At 38.0% G+C, this 23,400-nt stretch overlaps 2 protein-coding genes across 7 annotated transcripts; both read right to left on the bottom strand.

The window, feature by feature from the left end:
* Positions 1 to 1,137: 1,137 nt before the first annotated feature.
* On the bottom strand, positions 1,138 to 12,986 carry msrb3 (methionine sulfoxide reductase B3). 6 transcript variants are annotated; one of them, XM_052554621.1, is made up of 8 exons: positions 12,842 to 12,973; positions 10,577 to 10,711; positions 10,356 to 10,474; positions 6,464 to 6,572; positions 5,565 to 5,642; positions 5,412 to 5,440; positions 1,865 to 1,962; positions 1,138 to 1,653 (listed from the first exon to the last, which is right to left on the bottom strand). In XM_052554621.1, the coding sequence occupies exons 3-8, from the start codon at positions 10,471 to 10,473 to the stop codon at positions 1,480 to 1,482; spliced, it is 606 nt and encodes a 201-aa protein (XP_052410581.1). In that variant the 5' UTR covers position 10,474; positions 10,577 to 10,711; positions 12,842 to 12,973; the 3' UTR covers positions 1,138 to 1,479. The 6 variants fall into 6 exon arrangements, with proteins under 6 accessions (XP_052410581.1, XP_052410582.1, XP_052410580.1 ...); XM_052554622.1 differs by lacking the exon at positions 10,577 to 10,711 and having other exon boundaries at positions 12,842 to 12,985; XM_052554620.1 differs by lacking the exon at positions 10,577 to 10,711 and having other exon boundaries at positions 10,356 to 10,523; positions 12,842 to 12,977.
* Positions 12,987 to 13,773: 787 nt separating this feature from the next.
* Positions 13,774 to 22,686, bottom strand: lemd3 (LEM domain containing 3). Its single transcript, XM_052554570.1, has 13 exons — positions 21,331 to 22,686; positions 18,140 to 18,180; positions 17,933 to 18,002; positions 17,774 to 17,850; positions 17,526 to 17,605; positions 17,284 to 17,429; positions 17,094 to 17,195; positions 16,908 to 17,010; positions 16,609 to 16,787; positions 16,310 to 16,391; positions 16,087 to 16,192; positions 15,337 to 15,415; positions 13,774 to 15,254 (listed from the first exon to the last, which is right to left on the bottom strand). The coding sequence occupies exons 1-13, from the start codon at positions 22,625 to 22,627 to the stop codon at positions 15,091 to 15,093; spliced, it is 2,526 nt and encodes an 841-aa protein (XP_052410530.1). The 5' UTR covers positions 22,628 to 22,686; the 3' UTR covers positions 13,774 to 15,090.
* Positions 22,687 to 23,400: the final 714 nt, after the last annotated feature.

The following is a 23,400-nucleotide window of genomic DNA, read 5'->3' as shown; positions in this document are numbered from 1 at the left end:
TGCCCGAGCGGCTCTTTTTCATAAAATCAAAGGTTACACTTTATTTCGACAGTCCACTTCAGACATTCTACTAACTTTAAGTAACTTTGCAACTACATTACCCTCACATTAGAGTATAAGTGACCTGTTAGGTTAGGGTTAGTAAAATAATCGGACTTTAAAATGTGTGTTGGCGGACTATCAAAATAAAGTGTTAATATATTAAGCAGACAGTCTACTAATACTCTAATGACTGGTAGTTGACATGTAGTTGCAAAGTTACTTATAATCAGCAATGCCTAAAGTGGACTATCAAAATAAAGAAATATCTAAAAAATAAATTCACATAAGGGTGGAAAAACAATAACAGATGTAAATAATAAGAACGCCATCTGATACAATAGGTGCCATCACACCTTCAGTGCTTGGCCCCTAAATATGTGAACAAAATTCACAACAACACATAATTCTTAATATCTCTTTAATCACACTAGTCAATATTAATTAAATTCTATCAATCAAAGTAAATCAATATCTCAGGAAAAAAAAACTCACAACTCAAGACAAAAATAGGCACTGCAAGCAAGGAGGACCAAAAAAGCACCCTCAAAAGTCAGGCTACATTTGTGTTCAGACTAAACATTTGTCATCTGTTCCATTTTATTTCAAAGAATGCTTTGTTCTCCACTCGGTGCTTATTTTACTGCTCACAGGAGCACTTGCATAGCATTTTCCTCAAACTTCTTGACCTCCCTGTATCACATGTCACTTCAAAAACAACACAGCGCTCTGAGAAAGTATACATATATAATTCATTTCCAATCATTGAACTTTCAATATACAATGGGGTCCAAAAAAAATCTGAGACCACTAGTGAAAATGCATGTTTTTCCCCCCACTACAGATATAATAAGAAAAAACATTTTAAAATAAAATCTGAATTTAAAATATCAAGAAGAATATGAGACAATGTGCATTTTAATGCCACCAGCAATTTTGCGAGCTACAGGATGATCATGTTCTCAACCGTGATTTGAGTATGATTTAAAAATCATCTTGTGATTCAGAATACCTGATTCTTTATACAAAGTCTGATGACACAAATTTATTTGATTAGTGACGTAGAAAAGTGTTTTTCTTTTTCCCCATCACACTATCTTTTGTTTTAAAGTTGTTTAAAATACTCAATCTTTAAAAATATGAATTTAAAGGGGGAAAAAAATGCAGATTTCCAATGTAGTCTCAGACCTTTTGCCCTTATTGAAAATTTCCAACAAGTGTTAAAAACATTTTAGCGGAGCAAATTTCAACGTGAGCTCTTCAAACAAAACAAAATTCAAGTAAAGAAGTTGAGGAGCAAACGTAACGCCATTCTAATCTGTTTTCTGGATATTGATATTGCATATTGTGGTCTTGAATGTTGCTAAGTATATAGTTGTCTGATTGCACGGCTCATTTGATTTGGAATTGATGGTTCAGGAGTGACTTTGGAAAAGTTTCTTAAAGTTCTTCATTCTTACTGGAAGGTGGTGATTGACCAGCTTCTCCAGATGCTTCCACCTCCTCAGAGACACTGTTTTTCGCTTGGAAATTGAGAGAAGAGGAGTTTATGCAGTAGCGTTTCTTTGTTGGTCGAGGTCCATCATCAAAAAGGTGGCCCAGGTGAGCACCACACTACAAAGAGAAAAAGAGAATATAAAATAAATTATATTTTAAAAAATAAAATAAAAAATAATATATATATATATATATATATATATATATATATATATATATATATATATATATATATATATATATATATATATATATATATATATATATATATATTCAAGAAGTTGTTTTCATAGCTATGCATACATTTTTTTAAAATCTGGTTTTGTACCTGACTGCATGTTGCCTCCACTCTGTGCATCCCGTATGAAAAGTCATCAGTTAGTGTTACGGAATCCTTATTGATCAAATCAAAAAAGGACGGCCATCCTGTAAAAGCATTATGACATTGAGGGTTAAGTGAATTTTTGTTTGATCCACAAGCCTATAAACCTTCAATTCCATCTTGTGCTGTGTAAGTTTAAAGGTTTCATCCTCTTTCTGGCCTGTCCTGATGCTGAAGCTCATTCTGAGGGAATCCTCACATTTTCTTGCCATTATATCCTTGTCTTTCACTTCTTTTGCTCCAAACTAATCAGTAACCTTAATGCAACACATTGCATAAGCTTAGAATGCAAAGCACATTGGATTAGGAGGATTATTTGTAAAAGAACAACGGAGAATGTAGGAAAACCTTTGTTCTTTGGTTTGGAAAGAAACTGTCATTAAATGGCTAGAGTATTTGCAAAACATATGCAAAATTCACCCCCATGATTCTCGAGTGTTTGGTTTGTGGCAAAACCAGATGAACCCCACTGAAGATGAGATCAGAAAGTGAAGCAAACCTCACTGAAAATGGTCAGAGTTATCGGCAGAGTTACGGGCTGTCTCATAATCCCCTTTCTTTCATCTGGAAAATTTCTACCCAGTAACAGGGGTGCAAGTGGAAAGAATGGCTGCTCTGGCTCATGGGTGGTCCTGCTCATGGCTCTCTGGGTAGGTGGAACGTCTGGAGGAGAGGAACCTTGGGAGCGTACTACTACACAGACTGCTGGCATATTTGTTTAGGTTTTTGACATAAACCCCCTACATATTTTAAAGTACTACCTCCTGATTACTGGTAGAGGGAAAGACATTAAATTAGATGCTGCAAAGCAAAATGAATGAGAAGTACAAGACCACTGGCACTGCAGGGTACACCGCATCCAATTATTTTTCAGAACATTACAGATGAAGTTTTGCAACAACAGAAATGCAAGACTGTTACATGAGTAGTTACACAAGTAAGTATGGTGACACAAAATAAACAGTGGCGATTTCCTAAGCGGATAAAAATGATGACTATAATGTATGGTGGAAAAGCACTTCGCAGCACTTCGACCTCGGCGCAGTAATATCCAGGCGGGAAGGAAGTCGACCGGAAGTTGAAGTCGGCCGCGTGCCACCATCTTGTAGCAGAACTTCACTTGCGTTAGCATCCCATTGACTCCCATTCATTTTGGCGTCACTTTGAAAGCGAATAACTTTACATCTGAGGCATTTAAAGACTCCATTTGTCCATTATTAATTTCTAAAGATACACGATAATGTATAAAGGGCTCCATTACCTTCTATGTTACATTTTGGCCCCGTAGAAACAGTTTTTGTAAAAATAGTAGTTAAATAATAGTTAAAATTGCATATGTAAGCAATGTGAAGTCGACTGCTGGAATTAGTCGAGCTCATAATCACAAGTGGGACTTATAAAGTTTGTATGGCACCATGAGTTATTTTTATCGCGTCATTCTCCCATCAGTGTAATTCATAAAGTGCATTTTTTATGCACAGTACAATCAGATGACTGTGTACTAATGGCTTGTATTAATAGTAGAGGGTTTATTTGCAAAGACTAGCAATGGTATTGCCGGAGCTTGAGCTCTTGAAGCTCCGCCCTCTTACCCGGAGCACCAGCTCATTTACATTTAAAGGGAAAGATGAAAAGTACAGGTTTTGGCTCATACCCTAAAAGTGGCAATTTTAATAAGCTATAAAAAATTATCTGTAAGGTATGTTGACCTTAAACTTCACATACACACTCATCAGAAACTTATTTTACATCTTGTAAGAAGGGGCATAACAGGTCATCTTTAAAATATAATTAAAAACCTAACTATGCCATTTCACTTTCTGGCCAAAGAAGAACTTTTTAAGACCTTCAAATGATTAATTCAAGGTTTTCTAAGTACCTGCAATTACTCTGTTCTAATGGAGAACTAACAGAAAGAGTTGTGCCAGTGCATCTGGGAGATTTGCCAACCAAGGTTACTTCATGCCCTTTATTCTGATTTCAACCCTAATTATTGGCAAGCATATCTTGGTTATTCTATCTGATTTTACATTTCATAATCAGGAAGCAAGAGACGGTTCACTGCTGTGATACTATGTGTGGTGAGGAACAGAAGTCAGTCAGTCAGTCATCCACCACTCAATCTATACTTTCCCTCCTCATCCCCTCAAACACCCCTAAATCGCCATCTATACTGACCTCTCTCTCTCCTCCCCTCTTAGGGAGGAGATGCTTGGCTGCAACTACAAAGCCCTGAAATTCCACTCAGACACAGGAAGCTCTAGGGGGAATATAGGAATCCTATGACTCAGACTGGGAGAATCCCGGTGGATCGTCGCGGAGCTGATCTAATGGGGCTTTATCGCCAGGGCGAGCGGCCCAGTTAATGGAGCAGCGTAGCATCACTCTAACAAAACAGGAAATTGAGTCTATATGAGTCCAGGCTGCAGAGTTGCCTGTATGCAATGCAGCCTGTTTGGCTCCCTTCTCTGTGTCGAAGACAGTAAAGATTCAGCTCGAGCGAAAATCAGATTTTTCATCACGGGGCCCAGATGTTTCTCATTTTGTCCTGTTTTCTGTAGAGGATTCTTGCATACACGATTTACTTTGCTCGGAGAGTGAATAAAAGTAGCATGAGTAACGCTACAGAAGTATGTGATTTGGAGCTCAGATCTGTAAGGGTTGCTGCAATATATTACAATTACATTTTATACAATCAGCATCAACTCAACATTCACTTAGACTGAGCTGATGGGAGTCTTTTTAAGCTTAAAACAGAAAACATTTAATACATATCTTAAATTCATAACAGGAAAAATAACATTGCAACTACAAAAGCCATGTTAAAAACAAGATGCGATTCCAGGAAACTACCAATTCATAACAAATATGATCTGCATTTAAAGCCTATTTGCATATTCACATTAAAATCAAAGTGACTATAATATACCCTTCATTTGACATTTCTAATATCGTTTTAAAGGATTATTATTATTTTGTAAGCCATTAACTAAATTAATAAAAATAATAATAATAATAATAATAATAATAATAATAATAATAATAATAATAATAATAATTCAACAGACTTGTTCTCCATTTGTGAAGGAAGAATGTTTGATGTGCACAAATTAAGAACTGGAGGATTCCAAAAGATTATGGATGACTGTGGCGGAATGTTTATCATTAATCTCAAATAGAACAGATAGTGCTTATTAAAATATTTTAGATATTTTGTAGGATCTTGAAGTCAGGGTGTTGTTCGCTGTAGGTGCTTTAACTCATATATAAAGGAGCATGTGAGGTTTCATGGCCCAAACTGACTGCATTCACATACGTCCTTGCAAACAACCATAAAGGAGGTTGAGAAGGCCAAACTCTCCCATACTGAGCCAGACAAGAGTCTTATCTATTTTTTCCTTTCTCACTCTCTTTGAGAAACAATTAGGCTTAGTCTTGTACACTTATGTACACAATTGCCAAACAACTGTTATACGTGAGTGCAGAACCATACCTGATCCAGAGTCAAACTTCTTATCAGACCTGCAAGGACAGTAAGTCATCACTAACAAAATATTGACTGCCAAATGAAGATGATTTCTAAATCAAAAACAAAGATTAAATACAATGGGAATGTTGAAGATGGGTCATTACGATGGACACTCACATGAAAAGAGGGGCACCGCAAACGACGCAGTGGTAGGTCCCTTCCTCTTTGTTATCGGTGTATTTTCCCGTGAAAGCACTAGGGATGACAAAACAACACAAACTGAGACTTTATTCATTTAATGATCAACTGTTGGCTTGATAAATGATAATGGTCAGGTCAATAAAAGTTTGTCAGTTAATGCTAATCCATACTACTGCTTATTTCAAAATGCATTTCAGTTTCCCATGCTCTTGTGTTTATGTTAAAAAAAAAAAAACTCAAGTGCTTAAGCGTTTCTTGTCTACATAAGCTGAAGAGGATTTGTGGGTGAACAGAGTAACAGGCCTCAGAATGCACCTTTCAGGTTTCTTTGCTCTTTTCTCGCAGGCTAAAGGGCATTTTTCACATTCCTACTGCCAATGGGCCGATAAATACTTTCCCCACGTGTGTTTTACAACTGAGCAACGGAGCGAAAGAGGGGAAGTGTCCGTGTTTTCCTTTCTACGCTATATCCTCCTTCTACTCAACATCTATCTCATGGCCTTGGGTCGTTCAGGAGAGAATTTGTTTTATCAGCCAAGCGTAAAGTAATCTGTACAGGGAATATTCAGTCAAGACACTAAAACAAGATGCTTGAAACAAAACAAAAAACTAAATCCAATTTTTGTTATTTCACCTTTTAGAATAGAAAGTTATTGGGATATATTTGAATAATTTGGAATATAAAATTTAACATTGTGGCTGCTTTTGCTTCACAATCCCGAACAAATGAATGAGCCCTTTCAAAAACATCTGAATAATTTATATTTATCTGCAAATTTGAAAATAGTTTTTTTTTTTTTTATTCAAGTGTTCAATACAAACATTTGACTGAAAGTGTATTTTAAAGTGCCTTTTATTTAGGATGGGTCACCCACCTCTCTGTGCCCTTTTGCTGAGTAACCTGGTACTGCATGGGGCTCAGTCGCTTCCTCAGCTCCTCCTCGGGGAACGTCTTGGGCCATGTCTTCTTACTTCGGCACGTTCCTACAGCAGAGACAAGTAAGGAAAGGCAAATGTAAGTGTTTGTTAACACGAAGTAAAGTAGTGCAGGATTATTAAGAACAAACAACTGTCACTCTAATCTAGGTTTCTATGCGACTCCTTCCAAGCAGGAGTCAGCACTTTTGTCTGGTTACTTTGGTTGAAAATGATTTGGTTTGGCCGATAACAAAGGATGTCTACTTTAATTCCTGACTCGACTCTTGCCTGGAAAAATCACAGTGTCAGTGACACACACACAGAATCCAAACGCTCCGTCAGTGATGTGCTACAGCCAAAGGATTACGCCGAGGCAAATTTGATTTTCCCTGCATAACATACGCAGTGAGTTATGACATTCTAGATGAGCGCTCATGTTGGCTGTTTATACAGAAGGCAGCGATATTGACTGCTACACTTGGCCCCTAGCTTTACAACAATGCTGACCTCTAGAGGTCAACCTGAGGAGTGAGTAATTGTCACCAGAAGGACTTTCAAACTAATTGATTAAATAGCGACACAACTTCTACTGATAACAAACCTGCCTGGGAAGAAGAAGAAAAAAAAAGGATGGAAAATGAGCCTGAAATATCCACTCTGGCAACCGTAAGGTCCTCAGAAGACGACAAGCAATGTAGCCATGTTTTTAAAGGGGGCCAGATGTCCATCTGTATACTATTTAGTCACCGGGACACGCAGTAGTTTTAAATTACATACAATTCTACTGCAATTTCCCATTACAGAGTGCTTTCTCCCTCCTTTCCACCTTTTCTCCTGCTAATAACGATTTTTTCACTCATGTTCCTGTGGGGTCTATCCTGCTCCCGTATTGTTTGGCCAGTTTTACGGCTTGCATTTTGGTGAGAGCGGGTCTCCCTTCACTTAGACTATGTGGAGAATTCCTCTCGACAAGATTGAAACCATGTGAATGGAGGAAATAATGGGGTCTTTAAAGGTCCCTCTGGTGAATGGGCTCCATTGATGGGCCCTGCTCTGTCCAGCGAGTACAAAGTTACTTCTGACAAACATGGGGAAGAGGGGAGGAGAGCGCAAAGAGGAGGGGGTCGGCTCCCTGCAGGACTCTCCCGTATTCCTTTCGACGATGTGAGAGGGGTCTTCTGGATCCTATTAGTGAGACAGAAAGAGAATTCCTATTTTTTTTGTGTATGAAGGGCTCTGAACACTATTTATACTGTGAGAGAGATGGAGGAGGGAAAAAAGTGTTTTATTTCTTGGTTTGTCAAGAAAAGCCTCTAAGGAAGCATTTAAAGAAATTCAGGAATTCGGTCTGTGTCACCCCCTGCAAATGATTTAGTTTTGGTGCACCGAGAGGTCACGCTACAAATCAGCACGTTGTTCCAACATCCCTCCGCTAAGACCGCAAGTGAAAGTTATTTCCTAATTGGAAGCAAGATTTGTTTTTAGCATTGGCTTTTGCTTCACACCAAAAATATCACGTCACCTCCCCCCTTCTCTAACCTATTCTCAACTCAACGCTTTCAATTATATACACGCATATTTTGACACAAAATGATTTTTGACATTAATTAACTGTTTAGCACAGTAATGACGTCATCATAATATCATCATATTTGTATACCAAACTTGCAACTCTTCTTTCTTACGCCAATTCAGTCATATAGCCATGTAAATTATTATTCAGTGAAAGCAGCATTTCATTCACACACTTTGCCTAAAATGTGAACATTAGTCTTTTTTTACTTTTCAAGCATCATCATTTCCTCGAAGAAATCCAAATCCTGTTGGGTTTTATTATTTTGACACAGAAACACTCAGTTATTGATATAAATCTACTGATGTGTCTTTATAAACCTATGAAAGGTTTTAACATGCACTGATGAATACTTTACAAAAATGCAATTGAATTTCCCTCAGAACACACTCTGTATCAAATGTGAGTGTGATCTAAATTCCTAAAATGAAAAATGCAAAACACAAATGCAATCATTAGTAGATCATATTAAAGCTTTACTAATCATGCAGGCTTAAAAGAAGGTAAAACAGTGAGTTAGGCATTATTCCATGAGCAACTGAAGAGCTAAACAGAGGGGGGAAAAAAGAGCAAAGCAAAAGGTGACATTTCCGGGCAAGGGGTCATCAAATGCAGAAAAACCAACTCAAGCATCAGGGGGAACCTGATATCTGGCAGCCAACTATTTAGAAATTGATCTAAAATCTTACCAAACATATAATCTATTCACCTGTTAAGTTAGCGGTCCATGCATTTATGTGAAGACAGAATAAATCTCAATGTCAGACTGCCTTTAGATAAATCCAGAAGTTGGTTCCTCCACAAGTGACCTTATCATCAACCGAACACACACACCCCTTGCCCAACGCTCACACACGCGTGTGCGCACACATAGAAGCCTCGAGAAAGCAAAGCACACTGCACACACACAAACAGCATCCAGGTGACCTGAGGGGAGCCCGCAGGCCTTGAGTTTTACAGGTTGGCCTTGGCTGACCAGATGCAGTAGATTGAACCCGGACATGGCTGCGACCGATGCTGCTGGGAGAACAGAAACAGCGGCGAGACAGCTGCCTGCTAAAACCCCCTCCTACCACTCAGGCTAAAAGATAATAAAGACAAACATAGGCGAGGAGGGAGAGGAAGGAGAAAAAAACACAACATAGGTCAACACAGATGTCAGTAACAGAGATGGACACTAAGAGCAGCCTATCACGGGACGGCTGACACTTCTCATGCAGGGAAAGACTGATTAACCTCACTGTGTAAAGAGAGAAATCACCAGGAATGATAAATATGTATCCAGGAATGATAAATATGCAAAAACATGTTACCTAGAATTCAAATAATGACCTAACACCCTTAAGACATGTTTACTTATGTAAATGACAGTTAAATGTACATCACAAGGTATAATATAAAAATAAAAAAAATAGTGGAATATTGAGTTTTAATTTTAACAAAGGCTTTTTAATATTATATCTCACAGGGGCTCATATATAAAATAAAATATTTAGCCAACAACCTTAAAGCAGCCAATTTTTATATTTATTTTCTGATTACTGATCTAATTTAGTCTAATACATATGAAAGTCCATTTTCGCCATGAGAAAAAAAAAATTAAATTGGTCATGATTAAGAAAATATCATTCTATTTTCCGTTTATATCTCATCTCACAATTCTGAATGTTTCCCTTGGAAGTGTGAAAAAAAAAAAAAAAGAAAAACAAAACATGAACTGTAAATATAAACTAGAATTGTGGGGGGAAAAAAATCTAAATTGTGAGATTTAAAGTTGCATTTACTTTTTTGATTTTCCATTTCTCCCATAAATACATTTTAAACAGTGAAGAGATATTAACGGGGGAAAAAAATATGATTTGACATTTTTGAGAAGTGATTAAAAGATCAGAGAGCATTATTTGACATTTCTGAGAAGTGATTAAAAGATTATAGAGCTTCATTAGTGGAACCAACATATATTTTATGTCAAGTTTAATGAGCTGGGTTATTTGTTTTAGAATTCAGAGCCTTGAGAAGACACAGAAAAAGTGCAGAAGCATTTTGCATAGAAAACTGCCATACACCGAGCTTATCAGCGGTTTCTATGGCTGTAGCACGTCAGTTGTGTGTTTGTGGGCCATAACGAGAAAAAACTAAACCTTATAATCCAATTTATACTAATAATTGCTTATACCAGCTGTACTACAAAGAACACCTGCAAAGTGCAAACCAATGCACAACACAACATTCTAGTTTGCTTCTCATTTAATTAAACTTCTCATTGGCTTCAGTACCTAGCGTAGCAGGTGGAATCAGTGCTAGAAGTGGCCTTGTGGACTTATGGGTACGAATGCATTGGAGCAGGGCCATGGATGCGCGCGGGGCCATGGATCGGAGAAGATGGGCAGCCATCCTGAAGAATGCAGGAAGGTTTTTAAGACCTTCTCCAAACCTTCTTGAAACTATAAAGATAAAGCTTTACAACTGTTAGAGGCCAGAGATTGTGGGAAATTACAGCTGAACTATGGTATCAATAACAGGCAAAGCTGCAGAGCGCTGCTGGGCGCGAGGGTGAAGCTGTGGTTTCTAAGGCACGAGGTCCATCTAGTGGTCATGCAGGAGTGTGAGGAAAAGGGAAAGATCTTCTCATCTAGTGCAACAGGGATACAGGAGAGGAGTACAAATGAAAAATTATCATCAGAAAGGGCTTGATTTGAACAGCTTGCCATTTAGCACTAATTCTTAGTGTGGAGATAAAAAAAAATATTTGGATATATATGCATTAAATGTAGCATCTGCCGCCAAACTTGCTTGGCTCTCATGTCTTATTTTGAGCCAATTATTATTATTATTATTTTTAACTTTAAATCAGCTAATTTTTAAGTATGAAGTTCTCATCAAATTCATGGAGTAACCACAGCTGTAGTTCATCACATTAACTATGACCATAATCCACTTTTGACCAGAAATTGTCTAAATACATTTTGTCTTAATCATCAACAATACAGTAATTCAACAAAAAAATGTTTTTACCATTTGTGTGACATGTTGGCATAATTGTCTATATATTATATAAAAAATATATAATATAAAAAAATAAAAAATATATATAATGTAACATGTATACATACATACATATATACATACATATATATAAAATAAACTAAAGAAATGTATAAAATCACAATATTTAATTTAGAAAAACATTTTAAAAACTTAGAAAATATGAAACCATTCTGATACATAACAAATATTTTATATTAAAAAACAATATTCCATTTATAATGATATATAATATTATTAAGCAGCAATTTTGTAAAAATTACACCACGGACCAAAATTAATAAGGCAACTATTGCTTTGTATCTAAATTCAGAATTGTTACAGTAAATGAATGCAACAGCATTCAGACACTTGTTGGCACTCGAGAAACTCTTCACCCAGAACTGGTCTGTCAGGCACGAGAGGTTTTAACACATGAACAGATACAGACACAAGCAAGGCCACATTTTAAAAATACCAGGCAATCACTTGCAGAGAAGACTATAAATAGAGCTCAATTACAGCTCTGCAGAATCACACCATAGGTTTGTGTTTGTCTACAGCTTGACGTTTACATCGTTTGCACTCCAGAAAGTTCTCTTTAAATGATTTTAACACTTGATCCGGTTTCCTCCAATGTTACTGCATGTGTACTATATTTTATAAATGTATTTAACTCTGTTTAGCTGCACTGACGAATCACATGCAAGGAAAGCCAAATCTTCATTTAATTAATTTCAGTAAAACCGAACTGGGACTTGATGAGAGAGACTCATTAAACAAATGTCATTTTGACAACTGCTTCTTCTCACTATAAATAAACTGGCCTTCTCGATTGAACTACAAAAATAAAAAAGCTCTCCACAGCAGGCAAATTAAGTTCATTTCAATCCTCTACTCACCAAAAATATCAAGTGCTCTGAATATCAATGCAGTTTATAAATAAAGCATGCTTGATACTTGAGGTACAGTGACAGTCATAGCTATGTAAGGTCATAAAGCAACAGATGAGTTGAACTAAAATGTTTTAAAGCAGATCAATCTGTGTAGATTATATGGTTTTGATGGTTGCAGGGCAATCGGGAACAACGATTTAGTGATCTGGAAGGATATTTAGGGTACAGAATAGGACATGTACACTAGAATTTCATGACTCACAAGCGCAAACATTAATTCTAAATTTATCCTGATTTTAGTATCCAGCTTTTAGATGTTTATTAGACAGGTGTCAGGACTTTACAGGGCAATTAAATAAACATGACATTAAATATTAACGTCTTTGAATGGTCTGCACTTACAAAAAAGTACCATGGTGTAGCCTGCTTGAAGCCATGGAGTCTCATGAGAATACTGTACAGTAGTCATTTTTGTAAGGGTGTGGTTTGCATAAACAAAATGTTACGTAGTAAAACCTCGCTATGATATCATGTGTGGGAGGATACATAGTATGTACATAGTATACAAAGTGTAGCTGATATACTTCATATAGGAGACTAGGACAATTCGCTGTGGTTATTTACGTAATATTCTTTCATATTAAAATATAAGCATGAAACCGCGTAAACAAACGCGTACATATGTCATACATTTCAACTGCGTCAATTTTAAACTGACAGGAAAGTATAACGGTGTTGTGTTACATTCAGCGCGTAGTTATAGAGACACTGTTGCCCATGTTAAAGTTACTTAAAAAGTGCGTAATAAACAATACAAACATATAATAAGTAGTTAGACATACCAGAAAGCAGAAATAGCGTTAAAACCGAGTAGACCAGCAGAATAGAAAATGAAGGGGGGCCGCTGTTAGAGCAGAGCATTTGTCAAACAGCGACACGACTGTGTGTACTTCTTAGGTAATGACAAGTGCATTCTGGGAAATTCCTCTCGTTGGGCAGACGAGCCCCAAATATATAAGCAATGCGTAATTTGCGCGCATAGTTATTCAGCTCGAAGCAAGAACCCTCCCAGAGCTGTTGTATAATACTAATTAAATTACACTACTAAAAAGATTAAAACATTAATAGGAATAGGAACTTTATTAATCATCCTAATGTTCTTTTTTATGAATTGAACATGGTCATACTCTCTATATTAAATGCTTTCGATTAATGATTCGAAATACATTTATATTATAATTTAATTAAAACTTGAAATGTCCAACTCTACATTAGTAGGCTATGGCTATTCTTTTAGTGGTGCTACATATTATTTACTTTAACATTAGGATCCTTTTAGATTGGTTAGAAACTGGGAATAAAGCAGACAAGCTAAATTATATAACTATTTAAAGTGAATATAAAGTAGAAAATGGGTGTATTTTCAATACTTTCTACATTTTCTCTGATTACTAAGTAAATACAAATAATTGTTGTTGCAACATAGGACTGAAATATAATTTTGCATCTGAAAATTTTAATACTTATGAATCTTGTCCATTTGTTTAATAATATGCAAGTTTCAGATTAAAAAATACCTCTTGAGACAACGCCATTGTTTTCAGTTGCACTACTATCTTGTTCACCTAGACATCCGAAGTGTGCACCGTTAACTATGCTTAGAAATGTTTTCAACTGTTAAAAGATCAACCTTATCTAAAAAGCAATTTCCAATGTCAAATTGTGCTCATGTAGATTATGTAATGAATCTCTCAAGGAAGGAGATGAACACGAGTAATAAACAAGTACATTTTATTTACCTCATATCCACCCGAACTGCATCTAAACAAAAGCTGATAAATCTTTCTGTGATCCAAAATAGACATGACAGCAGCAGGACATGCTGTTTATGAATGTGTCCCGATACAAATTAGAATCAGATCACCATATCAGGCTGCGACTCTAACAAGTGTGTACAAGAAAGTCAAAAAACAACTTCCATCAAAAATGTCTCCTTTGGAAATTTAGAAGGGCCGGGGACAGATTAAAAACAGTGACAGGGTGGCATTTCAAATCTGCCAAGTGAGCAGTAAGGGGAGGAAAAAAGAACATCCATCTGCATCAACTATAATGGGAAAAGAATACGTTTTAAAATATAAACAAAACAACAGTAAATAATTATATACTTGAATATAATCAGGCTGTGACCATTAAGACTAGTGTTCAGAAACATGGCATTGAAGGGGAACACAACTGTTCATTTCTCTCATAAAGCCATGTAGGCCCTTCCACATGACACATCTCTGAATGCTGCAGTGTAGTTATTCTGTTGGCAAGAAACAAACAAGAGCTTATGACGATTTCAGTTTCATACAGATGATTTCAACCACCACCATTCAACAAGATATTTACAGCACCCCTTTCTAGAGTGTGTGCATGCTGTTCTTGGACTAAAAACTACAAAACAAAAAGGCAAAGAAAAATAATAAAGGGAATACATCAGCTAAAACAGCATCAGGGAAATAAACATCCACAATATATGATACAATTCAAAGCTTAAATATATGCATACTTTAACCAGCACATGCAGCTATGTATAGCCCAACAGAGCTCCTTGGAATTAAGGAGGGGAGTTAGTTAGGTAAAAAATAAGCAGAGCCCGGAAAACACATCTGTGTTGTGAGATTTGAAGTTGGAAGCCATTTTTGTCATTGAATCCATAAAGACGGTTTATCAAAAACAAAGCAAATACATAAGAAACAGAAATTTGTGTCCACTTGCACCAGATATGAGAAGATTGCGTCATGCATCCTCTCCTAAAAGTTCTCGTCGGACCGACCAACTCTCTCTCCACCGCTTTCACGCTACTGTGTGCATCTCCCTTGCTTTCCTTGATACCGAATGACAGGAAAAAAGAAAAAAACACAGCAGCTCACAGGTTCAAACACCATTGCTTGCATATGGCTGACAAAACTGACTGGACATCCCAGGTCGCCCAACTTTATAAGCTCCTGAACGCAGTTCTCTCTGGTAAAGAGGAGGCAGGAGAAGGGAGCCTCGTATATAGCGAAAGAGAGAGTAGAGAGGATGGTGGTGGCCGTTAGCATGTTCCTCAAGAGAAACCCAGTGAGCTGGATGTGCTGGATCGCTGGTTCAGACGAGACATGCTGTTCATGCTCGAGCTGGAGGGCTTGAGGGGCGAGTTGCAGCCCAGGGCTTGTGGGAAACGCTGGTGGTAGCGATCCAGACGTAGATACTTGACCGTCACCAGCTTACCTAGAAAAAAAAATCAGGACAGGTTTAAAAACGGACTGAAAATTGACTGAGAAAACCTAGAATAAATGCAACGTTTGTTTACCATCAAACCAGGAGCCATGCAGTGCTTTGAAGGCTTTCCCAGAATGCTCTGCTGAAAGGCACTTCACATAAACGCAGCCCTAGATGAGAACAAAATCATACAGCAAATCAACCCATTAATTAAATGCTTCTAGGAATATTACTCGGTTCCAAAAGAAAGAAAAGCTAAAAATTAATGATGTACAAACAAATACAGGTCTGTGTAATATCTTAGTTTTTTTTTAGATATAACCTATTATTTATCTTATTTAATTTAGCTATTATTATCTATTACCCATTAGCTTAGCAAAATACTAACATCAAATGCCATTCAAAACAATTGAGTAAAGTCAGTTTATATGATCAGCTTGATAGCAAACCAATATGGTGCAAAAAGGGTGAAAAATTATTTTCAGACTACTTAAAGATAGCTTTTTTTTTACCTAATATTTGCGTATTACAATATGTAGCACCTGTAAGCTTAGCAACATGCTAACATGAAACAATCAAAACAATTCAAGATGGCATAAAGAATAGTTTTGCAAACACCACCACCACACATTAAAAATTAACTGTTCCATGCATTTTATGCTTCTTACAATATGACTCCATTGGAGTAAACTATGAGTCAAGTCAATTTGTTTGGCCACTTATGAGGGTCCGTGATGGCAGGGATGCAGCCTCTGAAGGCAGCAGGCGACTCATTAGCTTTTGGACAAGAACCTATAAACCCAAGCTGTATATTTTGTAATGAATCACACAGGATCCTCACCTCTCTTGAGTTTTTGTCAACAGCTATGTGAACAATTCCATCGTTGTCACTGCACTTCTCCAAAATGGCTTCTTGAATGGCGAGGTGCCAGTTTTCCCCTACTTCCCTGTTCAAGAGGGAAATACAGAGCAGTGAGACTACATTTCTCTAAAACACTCTATACGTTTTACTTGAACAACCAATTCAGTGTGAGGTCACATGCAAAAGTCCTTGAGTAACGTACATTACAGGATCAAACATGTTGCGAATCTTCAAGCATGGCGTTAAGCTGTTTGGTGGTGAATTTCTTCGGTCCAACGGAAAAGCTGAAGAACAAAACAAGCAACTTTAGGTTCATGAACATTGTCTATATGCCCAAAAGAATGTGGACACTATGCAAAAACATTTTGAATGTTTAGTATCAGTTACATTTGTATTAACAGGAAGTTAGACAACCAAACAAGTCAATCAGAAGCCACATTTATTATCCAAAAAATTTACCTTAAAATGGAGATGGTTGACTCCACACAAAGGAAACCTTACCTTGGCCTTGCCACACTTTGGATGGCATGCTGGACATCTTATCAGGTGACACTGAGGGCTGAAGCCACCGCCACACCATGAAGTCTGCCCCTCCAATCCTCTGCGTTTCTGTCCGGATGCGGGACTCATTAGCAGAGAGAAAAGCAACGGCTCTGTCCCACACCTTTTTCATCTTCTTTCTGAGAGAATGACACAATACACATATACCCTTCAGAATGCACTGGACCAGGAAAAGAGGACGTTTCATCCGAAAATGCAAAACGAGCTAAAACCAAATTCGCACTGCAAAGACGCAATACCTGTCTTGAGGCTGGACAAGAGAGTCACGGACATGAGGGATGGGCAAATATTGCTGCAAGCCCTTATTCTCCTGACAGGCTTCATTGTGGCTTCTCATTACATCTGTGAAAATACAAAGCACAGGTAATAAAGATGCTTTACACCTGCAAGGCTAAAAATATAGCTTAACGATGAGACAGCCTTACCGATGATCCTTTCCACCATGTCATACATCTGTCTAGTTTCCTCCTCTTCTTTGCGCCATCTGTATTTCATGTAATACACCAAACCCAAAACTACACCAATGCCTACAGAGAAACACAGGAAAGGTTAGTGAAAAGACTTAGATCTTCCCCGTGCAGAAAGCACCAACCTCTGCAGAATGTAGAAGCCAACCTGCAAGGACGAAGAGAACTCTGTGGATCACAGTGAAGAAGGCGCGTCTGAGACGACAGAAGAAGGACATGCGTGGGTGGATGGACTCCAGTCGTGAGATTTCCGATACTTCCTCTATGGGTTGAGAAGGGTCAGCACCAATCAACCTGCCAAAAAGCCAACACACCCCCAATGAACACTGGAAAACGGCACACACAGAGCGATCGATCGATAGATAGATACTTTGGATGGACATCAATTACCTTATACCAACAACATCTTTGGTTTTCATGACCCACTCTAAAGACGTTTCAATCAAGTTTTCATAGGCTTCATTTTGGAGCTTGAAAAAGAAAGATGCTTTATTATGTTGTGCATTTTCATACTGGTATACACACAATTTTCCAAATTATACAATTAAAATATGACAAAAGGTCATTGTCAATTAAAGAAACAATGCAATTTGACTAACAGAAGATGGAGATCAAACCCTTCACTGAATAAAACAAACCTTGAGGTACGTAGAGGCGTCACTAAAAGAGACACTTCTGTTTAAAGGATTTTTAAAGTCTCCACAATCATGTTCTCCTGAAAGGCAATCAAATGGTTGCACTATTTAATGCTGCATATATTAAAACAAAATATATTTCAGTTGTATCTGAATGCTCACCAGCAACATTGGCCAGGTGCTCATGTAGAGACAGGAGCAGGTTAAGGATGAGGTCTCGGTCTTTAACATCCTGTTCAAATCAATACAAGTAATTGTTGCAAGTGCATATTTAAAAGGACAAAAAAAAAAGATATTCCTTTTTGGTGGAAAAGGGAATTTGCTTGACTAAAAGTGTAAAACATGGGACACAGGTGAGCAGACACTTACATATTGCAGATCAAACTCTGGTCCGAATGGGTGAAGTATGACTGAAAAAGAAAGAAAAGTAAGTTGACAAAAGGCATTACTCAGCACTAGACATTTTATAATGATATGACTGGATGGTATTTCCCAACTATGGCATGGAGGAGGGCTGCTCATCATCTCACACTTGAGTCATCGTCTGAACATTGTGCTTCTGTCCTCGCTCTGGCCCGGGCCCAGATTTAGCACAGTAACTGCCCTGCGCGTCTCAATCACAGACTGCATTGGTCTGGCTTATCAGACGTGAGCCGTCTGATGTTGCAAGCCATTTAATCCATTAGTCTCTGAGAGGAAGCCATATACTCCGGAAAAACAATTGCGTAAAATTTTCAAGATCAAGTCTGGCCTAGATTTCAGGTGATAAGATCAAATTTAGCTGTTTTTGGGGTTGTGCTATAGATGCAAGTGGCTTTAATCTTCTTAACCCTGGTAAAACCACAAAAATACATGACAAAAGTGGCCTACAGATATTATTCTGGGTGGCGCCACATTTAATTTTGACAGGAATGAAAACAAGGCTGGGAGAAATAGATGTAGAGTTCAATGGACTATACTGTTGTTTAACATAATTGTTCAGCTGACAAAACACCTTTTACGAAAAACATTTTAGTAAAGAAAACTCCATAAACCAGTTTTGCCAATTGTGAGATTTATACAGCATGCTATTGTAAAGACTTTAAATCTATCCCGTATTACGTCCAATCAAACTAAGTTCTTTTTTTTTTTAGAACAGCAGAATTAACAACAAAATAAAACAATATTATCAACTAACTTTCTTATAATACACAGTGCACAAAATTCAAAGTATAATTATTGTTTCTTTGATAAGTTCTTAAAACGTACTAAAATATTAGACATCATAAAACTAAACTTTGACTATGTTCAGAATTGGACACCTGCATACTACTGAAATAATAGCATACTACATAATATTAAACATTTCAAACAGCTTTATGCTACATTGTTGACAAGATCAAAATAGTGAGTGAGGATGTTTTAAATGACTTGGGATATTGGGACACTGCTTTTTGGGATATTATATAGAATGTTCTGAAATATTTCCTGCACAGACTACTTTAATACGGTGCATATGTAGTGCACACAGCAGAAATACTAGTAGTGCTATTAGTTTTGTACTAATTAGATAGCATGTTGTTCAAAATAACCTAAATCACAAGATTCAAATAACAATCTGAGAAAGAAGAAATCTGAAACACAAACTGTATATGTCACACTCAAAGTGAGAATCAGGCATTTAGACGGCCAGAGAGAAGTCAGTCACTCTAACTGGACGCAAGCTCCCAGAGAGTCAGACAATTAGGCCGCTTTAGCTTGTCTGTGACCTAGATGTCTGCAGCACGCTCTACAGTCAAAGCTCCCTCCCTGAGAGACCAGCCATGCCACAAATATACATTGTAATTCATCAGTCGGCTTCCTCTCAAGAGCAGTCTCTGCCTCCAAAGCACTTTACTCTGATGGTACTCAAGCTATTTAATCTGAGTGGCATAGCATGCACATCCAAGAACAGACTTTCTCTCATCTGGGAAAATGCATCAAAAGATTAATGCTGGCTATCACATTATGACCATAAAGGATGTCAACATGTCAAAATGTGGGGACTACCAGACTAGCCATGATTATCAAATAACAGACACTCAGAGAGTTCCCACACTTTTCAAGAGTGGATTTCCATGACTTTCCAGTCACTGATAATTCCTGAGTATATTAAAAATGATTCAATTTAATTTATTTTGAATAATTAAAGCACAAAACTTACAACAAAAACATTAAAGAAAATGATCCAGGTCATTATTCAACAGTTTAGAAATAATTTTAAAGATAATTAAAATTCTCAATTAACCAATGAATCATTAGATCAACATTTTAACTAGTCTGAAGTGCATATCAGTGCATTATGGGTTGCAGACCAGTGTTAGTCTACAAAAAAATGCATTATTTAGCCAATCAAAAAAAGTACATAAATTCATATGCATTCATATTTATTATTATTTAGCACAAACTCGCCTCCAGTAAGAAAAAAAACTTTTAAGGCTCCTTAGTCACAAATATGGTAAGCATTAAGATGTTGAAGAGTAATTTGACAGTTTCAGTAAAGACAGATTTACGGTGAAGGTGCGATGAGCTACCTGAAATCCACCAGCGCTGGAACAGTCATTTGACATATCTTGGAGCACACATATTTCTAATGCAAATACCTCTCTTTGTCCCATAAAGCACCAGTGGCATAGACCATTTCCTGTCTGAGAAGTGCACATAGTCTGGGGTGATAAGTACTGTGTGAATTAGTCATGTTTGACTCAGAGTTGCATAAACTACTAGAAAAACTTTCTAAAGCATTAAATGTGTCATTTTAAAACAAGCCCTGTGATTTTGCTTAGTAAATCAATACAAATTAATTTGACATTTGCCATATATACCAGATACTACACACAGTGTACAGACAATCATTTAAGAGATGCAACACAAACAGCACTTAACATCATCATAATCTCAAAGAATTATGGTATTAAAGTCCAAAAGACATATTGTACTACATTACTACAATAATATAGCCTAGCATTTACTGGACTATCATTCTATGTATCAAAGCACCTCAGTATCAATGCACCATGGTAATTCCATTGGACAAACACCACGGTAGTGCTACTTTTTGTAAATGTTTCATGGTATTAAATTTTTTTTTTAAGTTTCAGGGTTGGGATGGGTGTAAACATAACTATCATTGTATGAATCTTGTAGCATTTCAAGTACCACAATATTACATCATGTTTTTGGAAAAGGATGATACTAATATTGTTTTTGCAAAAAATAAATAAATATATATATATATATATCTCATGGTAGCACCATGTTTTTTTTTTTTTAATTGGGTGCAAGTAATACATTCATTTGCTATGTGGTATTCAATCAGTGGCATCAAATACTATCAATTACCATGTAATACCATGTTTTTTGGATGAGGGAACATGTAAATATCATCCTTCATGAATACAGTACTTACCAACATTCAGAACTAATATACATACTACATAAAACATAACTTTCTGATAACAATGATTGTAAACCATCCCAAAATATTGCCTAGGGATATATCTGACTTGGTTTTGAGACACATGCCCCCACTTCATACTTACTGGCTGCATCCCCCTCGGAGGAACTGGAGCCCCTCATCCGCAGGTACATGAGGCCCAGCAGGACGAAGAACAGGCAGGCCGCTGTCAGGAGGAACATGGACAGGTAGTGAGCGCTGAAGCCGCCGGTGGCGGACACCTCCTCCCGTTTAAACTGCTGCAGGAGCTCGTCCTCGGGGACCGCGGTGTGCTGCTTGGGCTTGAGGGTCGAGGCAGGGCTGTATGAGTGGTTGGAACCGGTGTGGTTCGAGTGGTTCGCTCGGTATGTCGCGGTGTAGGAGGGAAAGCGCGGTCTGAGCCCTATACTAAACCGACTGCTACTGCAGGGGGACTCGCCGTCTCCGTTGTCGAGGTGGTTCTTATTTAAAGAACCGGATGGGACACCACCGCCGCCGGTGATGCTGCTGCTGCTGTTATCACCCCCGTCAATCCCGGAGAGTTTCTGGTAACTGCGGCGCACGTAGCTGCCACTGAACTCCCTCTGGTTCTTCTCATCTCGTTCCCCAAGCATATCTAGACTGAAGTCAGGAGTATCATGCGCCGTCTTCTCCGCGCTCCAGACGCTCCGGTGCGGGGAACCGGAGGAGGCGACTGGACCGTGTCTGGAAGTCAGACGGCGTTCGCGGGGACGCTCTCGTTCACCCTCCTCCTCTTCCTCCTCCTCGTCTGAATCAGAGTAATCCTTAGCTAACTTACTACTGTTAGACTCATAAAACGCCTTATTACCGTTCAAAGCCCGAGTGTCTCTTTCCGTTTCCTCTAAATCGTTGGATTTGCCTCGGTCTGCCCACCACGGAGACGCAGAAACGCTTTTCCTGTCCACGGATAAGCTGAGGGAGGCGGCGGGTGTTCCCGCAGGCCTGAGGCTGGGTGTCTGCAGCGCGGGTCCTCGGTGTCTCCTGCCGCCGCCGCCGTGATTCGGGCCTCCTTTCTTCTGCGGTGCCTCCGCGTCCGACTCGTCCGAGCTGAAGCCCAGCACGAACTTTCCGGGTCTGCGCTTTTCGCTCCGGCTGGCGCTCAGACGCGTGACGTCACCGTCCGGTGGCCTGGCGCTGAGTCCCGGAGTTCGCGCCGCGGCGTTGCTGTTGCTAGCGCCGCTACCGCCGTTGCTGTTGATACTCCCGCTGCTGCTGCGTCCTTTTCCGCTCCGCGAGCCCCGCGGCTGTGGCTGCTCGTCCCGCAGCTTTTTCAGTTTCTTCAAGTACACGGGCCGTGTGCTCTCCGTCACCGGGCCCGGGGTATAGCCGAGCCGTTTTAATTCAGACACAAGCTCCTCATCCGTTAACTGTGCAGACGCCATCTTTGCACGAAAAAACAAAAAACGCACACAGCTAGGCAGAGCGGAAGTGACGTAGAAGTAAGCAGACAGAAGGCCAACTTGAAAGGAACGAAACGGGAAACTTATTATTTATTTATTTATTATTATTAAATGAACATCCTGATACATCGCTATGAATGACAATAAATAAAAAGAGGGTAAAAAACGTCATTTATTTATTTTTAAAGTCTTATCTTTAAAGGACAGCCACCTTTCAGTCAATAATAACATAAAGTCGGGGTTTCTAATAATATAAGACACCTCTTTATTTCAGAAATGATGTGCTGGGATAGAAACCAATTTTTTTTTTTTTTTTTACATACTTTTCCACTCATTAAGGAGTTCCGATGTGATATTTGCAACATAACGTTTATAATCATCAACATCATCATCCTCATGCATTTTCTATAACAATAATAATAATAATTGTGTTATTTATTTAAACAATGTATTAAATAAACATTAGAATTATTTATTTTTGTTGTTGTTTTGAATAATTGAAACCCCAAAATGAAAAACAAACAGTTAAGACAGATTAACAGATTAACAGTTAAGAAAATCAAGTCAATCAAATGTTGCTTATTCTTTTTAGACATTCGAACATCTGGTTAACATGCATTTAGGTTAATATGAATTAAATGAATGAAAATGAACCAAATTAATTCATATGAATGAAAATATACAAGTACAGTCGTACAGGGAATTTCAGAGCTAATGTCGACATAAATTTAAGCAAGTGTAGAAATATAAAAATA

The sequence above is a fragment of the Carassius gibelio genome, chromosome B4 (genome assembly GCF_023724105.1).
Source record: "Carassius gibelio isolate Cgi1373 ecotype wild population from Czech Republic chromosome B4, carGib1.2-hapl.c, whole genome shotgun sequence".
NCBI lineage: Eukaryota > Metazoa > Chordata > Actinopteri > Cypriniformes > Cyprinidae > Carassius > Carassius gibelio.
This window is presented reverse-complemented; position numbering and strand designations above follow the sequence as displayed.